The sequence below is a fragment of the Haliotis cracherodii genome, unplaced genomic scaffold (assembly GCF_022045235.1).
Source record: "Haliotis cracherodii isolate W230 unplaced genomic scaffold, xgHalCrac1.p SCAF_10, whole genome shotgun sequence".
Classification (NCBI taxonomy): domain Eukaryota; kingdom Metazoa; phylum Mollusca; class Gastropoda; order Lepetellida; family Haliotidae; genus Haliotis; species Haliotis cracherodii.
The window spans coordinates 51,799,376-51,803,724 of record NW_027266265.1 but is presented as its reverse complement, the minus strand read 5'-3'; the positions used below and the strand labels follow the sequence as shown (position 1 = coordinate 51,803,724).

Here is a 4,349-nt window from a genome sequence, read left to right as displayed (position 1 = left end):
GGGATCAACGACTGTTTTGCCATCTGCAAGGAAACCGGGTGATTAATGTTTGTCCATCAGGTAACGTGATACCATGGATGCAGCCCGTGTTTCTCTACTCAACTGATAGTGTTGTTCCGAAAACCCTGGATCTCAGCCAGTACTTGTATTTCTGAGCCTACTAATACACCACGCTAAAAACAAAAGTCACACGAAGAGGTTTAAATGCGCCGTGTTACTGTTTGTTTTTGTATAACAGTATCTTGATTGGAGTGAGTGAGTGAGTATGGTTTCACGCCGCTTTTAGCAATATTCTAGCAATATCACGGCGGTGGGCACCAGAAATGGGTTTTATACGTGTCGGCAATCGGACCCAGGTCTTCGGCGTGACGAACGAACGCTTTAACCACTAGGCTACCCGCCTGCCCCGTCTTCATTACTTAAATTAGGTGGTTTTAATGCGCCCGAGAACAATATTTCAATCATACTAAGCGTGTCTGCTTGGTGTGTGAGGAAAGTCCTATCATATAAAGGGAAACGCGATTAAGACGTCTTCCATTTGGTGAAACCCACAAGGAGATGTATGAGGCTGACAAACCAAGACCCACAATCAGGACGAATCTGGGATTTGAACCGATCACTGGATCCTCGCAAGACTAAGAGATGCAACTTTTTTGTTACTTGTGATTTTGTACATGTTTGATTCAATTTGTTAGGTCACTACTTCATAAACATGTTTGTAAGGGCATTGTCTGGGTTCGTGATGTCATTTACACGTTTTTAAGGGGCATGGCTAATTTGTAAGATTATTTGCGAATACGTTAATTAACGTAATTGAGAACGTCTGTTCGATCCCCGCTGACCCGATCGTGTAATATTTCGTTGTCTGAATTCCTGGTGGTGCTGGATTCCCGGTGGTGCTGGATTCCTGGCGGCGCTGGGTTCCTGGTGTTGCTGGGTTCCTCGTGGTGCTGTGTTCCTGGTGGTGCTGGGTTCCTGGTTGTGCTGAATTCCTGGTGGTGCTGGGTTCCTGGTGGTGCTGGGTTCCTGGTGGTGTTGTTCCTGGTGATGCTGGGTTCCTGGTGCTGTTTGGTGCTGGATTCCTGGTGGCGCTGGATTCCTGGTCGTGTTGGGTTCCTGGTGTTGCTGGGTTCCTGGTGGCGCTGGATTCCTGGCGGCGCTGGGTTCCTGGCGGCGCTGGATTCCTGGTGATGCTGGGTTCCTGGTAGTGTTGGGTTCCTGGTGGTGCTGGGTTCCTGGCGGCGCTGGATTCCTGGTGATGCTGGGTTCCTGGTAGTGTTGGGTTCCTGGTGGTGCTGGGTTCCTGGTGGTGTTGGATTCCTGGTGGCGCTGGATTCCTGGTGGTGTTGAGTGTTGGGTTCCTGGTGATGCTGGGTTCCTGGTAGTGTTGGGTTCCTGGTAGTGCTGGGTTCCTGGTGGTGCTGGGTTCCTGGTCGTGCTGGATTCCTGGCGGCGCTGGGTTCCTGGTGGTGTTGAGTGTTGGGTTCCTGGTGGTGCTGGGTTCCTGGTGGTGCTGGGTTCCTGGTCGTGCTGGATTCCTGGCGGCGCTGTGTTCCTGGTCGTGCTGGATTCCTGGCGGCGCTGGGTTCCTGGTGGTGTTGAGTGTTGGGTTCCTGGTGGTGTTGGATTCCTGGCGGCGCTGGGTTCCTGGTGGTGTTGAGTGTTGGGTTCCTGGTGGTGCACGATTTCTGGTGGTGCTGGGTTCCTGGTCGTGCTGGGTTCCTGGTCGTGCTGGATTCCTGGCGGCGCTGGGTTCCTGGTCGTGCTGGATTCCTGGCGGCGCTGGGTTCCTGGTGGTGTTGAGTGTTGGGTTCCTGGTTGTGCTGGGTTCCTGGTGGTGCTGGGTTCCTAGTGGTGCTGGGTTCCTGGTCGTGCTGGGTTCCTGGTGGTGCTGGATTCCTGGCGGCGCTGGGTTCCTGGTCGTGCTGGATTCCTGGCGGCACTGGGTTCCTGGTGGTGTTGAGTATTGGGTTCCTGGTGGTGCTGGGTTCCTGGTGGTGTTGGGTTCTTGGTGATGCTGGGTTCCTGGCGGCGCTGGGTTTCCTGGTGGTGTTGAGTGTTGGGTTCCTGGTGGCGCTGGGTTCCTGGTGGTGCACGATTCCTGGTGATGCTGGGTTCCTGGTGGTGCTGGGTTCCTGGTGGTCCTGGGTTTCCTGCTGGTGTTGAGTGCTGGGTTCCTGGAGGTGCTGTGTTCCTGGTGGCACTGTGTTCCTGGTGGTGCTGGATTCCTGGCGGCGCGGGGTTCCTGGTGGTGCTGGGTGTCCTGGTGGTGTTGAGTGTTGGGTTCCTGGTGGCGCTGGGTTCCTTGTGGTGCACGATTCCTGGTGGTGCTGGGTTCCTTGTGGTGCTGGGTTCCTGGTGGTGTTGAGTGTTGGGTTCCTGGTGGTGCTGGGTTCCTGGGTGTGTTGAGTATTGGGTTCCTGGCGGCGCTGGGTTCCTGGTGGTGTTGAGTGTTGGGTTCCTGGTGGTGCTGGGTTCCTGGTGGTGCTGGGTGTCCTGGTTGTGTTGAGTGTTGGGTTCCTGGTGGTGCTGGGTTCCTGGTGGTGCACGATTCCTGGTGGTGCTGGGTTCCTGGTGGTGCTGGGTTCCTGGTGGCGCTGGGTTCCTTGTGGTGCACGATTCCTGGTGGTGCTGGGTTCCTGGTGGTGCTGGGTTCCTGGTGGTGCTGGGTTCCTGGTGGTGTTGAGTATTGGGTTCCTGGTGGCGCTGGGTTCCTGGTGGTGTTGAGTGTTGGGTTCCTGGTGGCGCTGGGTTCCTGGGTGTGTTGAGTATTGGGTTCCTGGTGGTGCTGGGTTCCTGGTGGTGTTGAGTGTTGGGTTCCTGGTGGCGCTGGGTTCCTTGTGGTGCACGATTCCTGGTGGTGCTGGGTTCCTGGTGGCGCTGGGTTCCTTGTGGTGCACGATTCCTGGTGGTGCTGGGTTCCTGGTGGTGCTGGGTTCCTGGATGTGTTGAGTGTTGGGTTCCTGGTGGTGCTGGGTTCCTGGTGGTGCACGATTCCTGGTGGTGCTGGGTTCCTGGTGGTGCTGGGTTCCTGGTGGTGCTGGGTGTCCTGGTTGTGTTGAGTGTTGGGTTCCTGGTGGTGCTGGGTTCCTGGTGGTGCACGATTCCTGGTGGTGCTGGGTTCCTGGTGGTCCTGGGTTCCTGGTGGTCCTGGGTTCTTGGTAATGTTGAGTGTTGGATTCCTGGTAGTGCTGGGTTCCTTGGTGTGTTGAGTATTGGGTTCCTGGTGGTGCTGGATTCCTGGTGGTGCTGAATTCCTGGCGGCGCTGGGTTCCCGGTGTTGCTGGGTTCCTGGTGGTGCTGGCTGTCGAAGTGCTTCTACTGCCACTGACAAAGGTGAAGACATTACCTATCAGATGTCACATAACGCGCCACTCACTTGTCCTCGCTGACCATGAACCAGTGACACAGTTTATCATCATTCAGTGTGATATATTAAATCCTAGCACCCGTAACCTTACCCTGACCAGGTCAACTAAACAATACCGGATAAATATCAGACAGTGCATGGACATACAGAAAGGTAGAGGCTTCCAGATGAACATCGGGTTGACTCGGTACCGTCTCAGTTTATTCATATTCACCAACCTAATCACGTGTCAATCAGGTCATTCTTTACACCGTTAAACCTCCAATACCCATCGTTACAATGGAAAATACACATCTATTGTTTGCCCTTTAAATAACAGTCTTAGTCTCTCTCATTCTGTCTACGCACACCATCTTTTGTTAAGTCCATTTACTTGTCCGCGGGATAGAGGGTCGTGTCGTCTGCCCTTTCCCGCCACTGGCGACATATCCCTGCCCCAACACGCGACATATCTTATCTGGGGTAGCGGTGTGTTTATAAGGGATTGTGCACCCAAATGGATTCCAATCACGTATGTCGTTTTCAACGCATTCGGCGACAATAGTCGTTGTTGAGGACAAATAGATTCAATGGAGGTCATGCAAGCGTTGTTCGGGTCATTCTTGTTTACGTTGTGACACGGACCAGACAACATGGTGAAGTTCACAATACCTGTACGAAGAATTGAAACTGTTTGAGGTCATGAAGAGAGTGTAGATTGTATGACAGTGTGACGATTAAACTACCGAATAGGGTGTCCTTGGAGCACCAAATCCAGACAGTAGTTAAACAGGGTTTAAAGGGCATTTGCAAAGGTTATATCTATAATCCAAAAGTTACTCTACAATGTGTTCCAACGTTCATCCTATTATCGCATCGCATTATTCAGAGTGTATTAACGGGTGCCACCGGTGGGACATGCGCAGGACGAACTAGGGTAATCGTTTCTCGAACACCTGGTATCATCACTGTTGGATAGTGATTCTTAAACACCTGCTTG

General features: G+C 53.3%; 1 protein-coding gene across 1 annotated transcript; it reads right to left on the bottom strand.

Annotated features, from left to right (window-relative positions):
• Window positions 1-800: 800 nt before the first annotated feature.
• Window positions 801-3,820, bottom strand: LOC139453886 (proteoglycan 4-like). The gene is made up of 2 exons (XM_071235334.1): window positions 3,744-3,820; window positions 801-3,327 (listed from the first exon to the last, which is right to left on the bottom strand). The coding sequence occupies exons 1-2, from the start codon at window positions 3,818-3,820 to the stop codon at window positions 801-803; spliced, it is 2,604 nt and encodes an 867-aa protein (XP_071091435.1).
• Window positions 3,821-4,349: the final 529 nt, after the last annotated feature.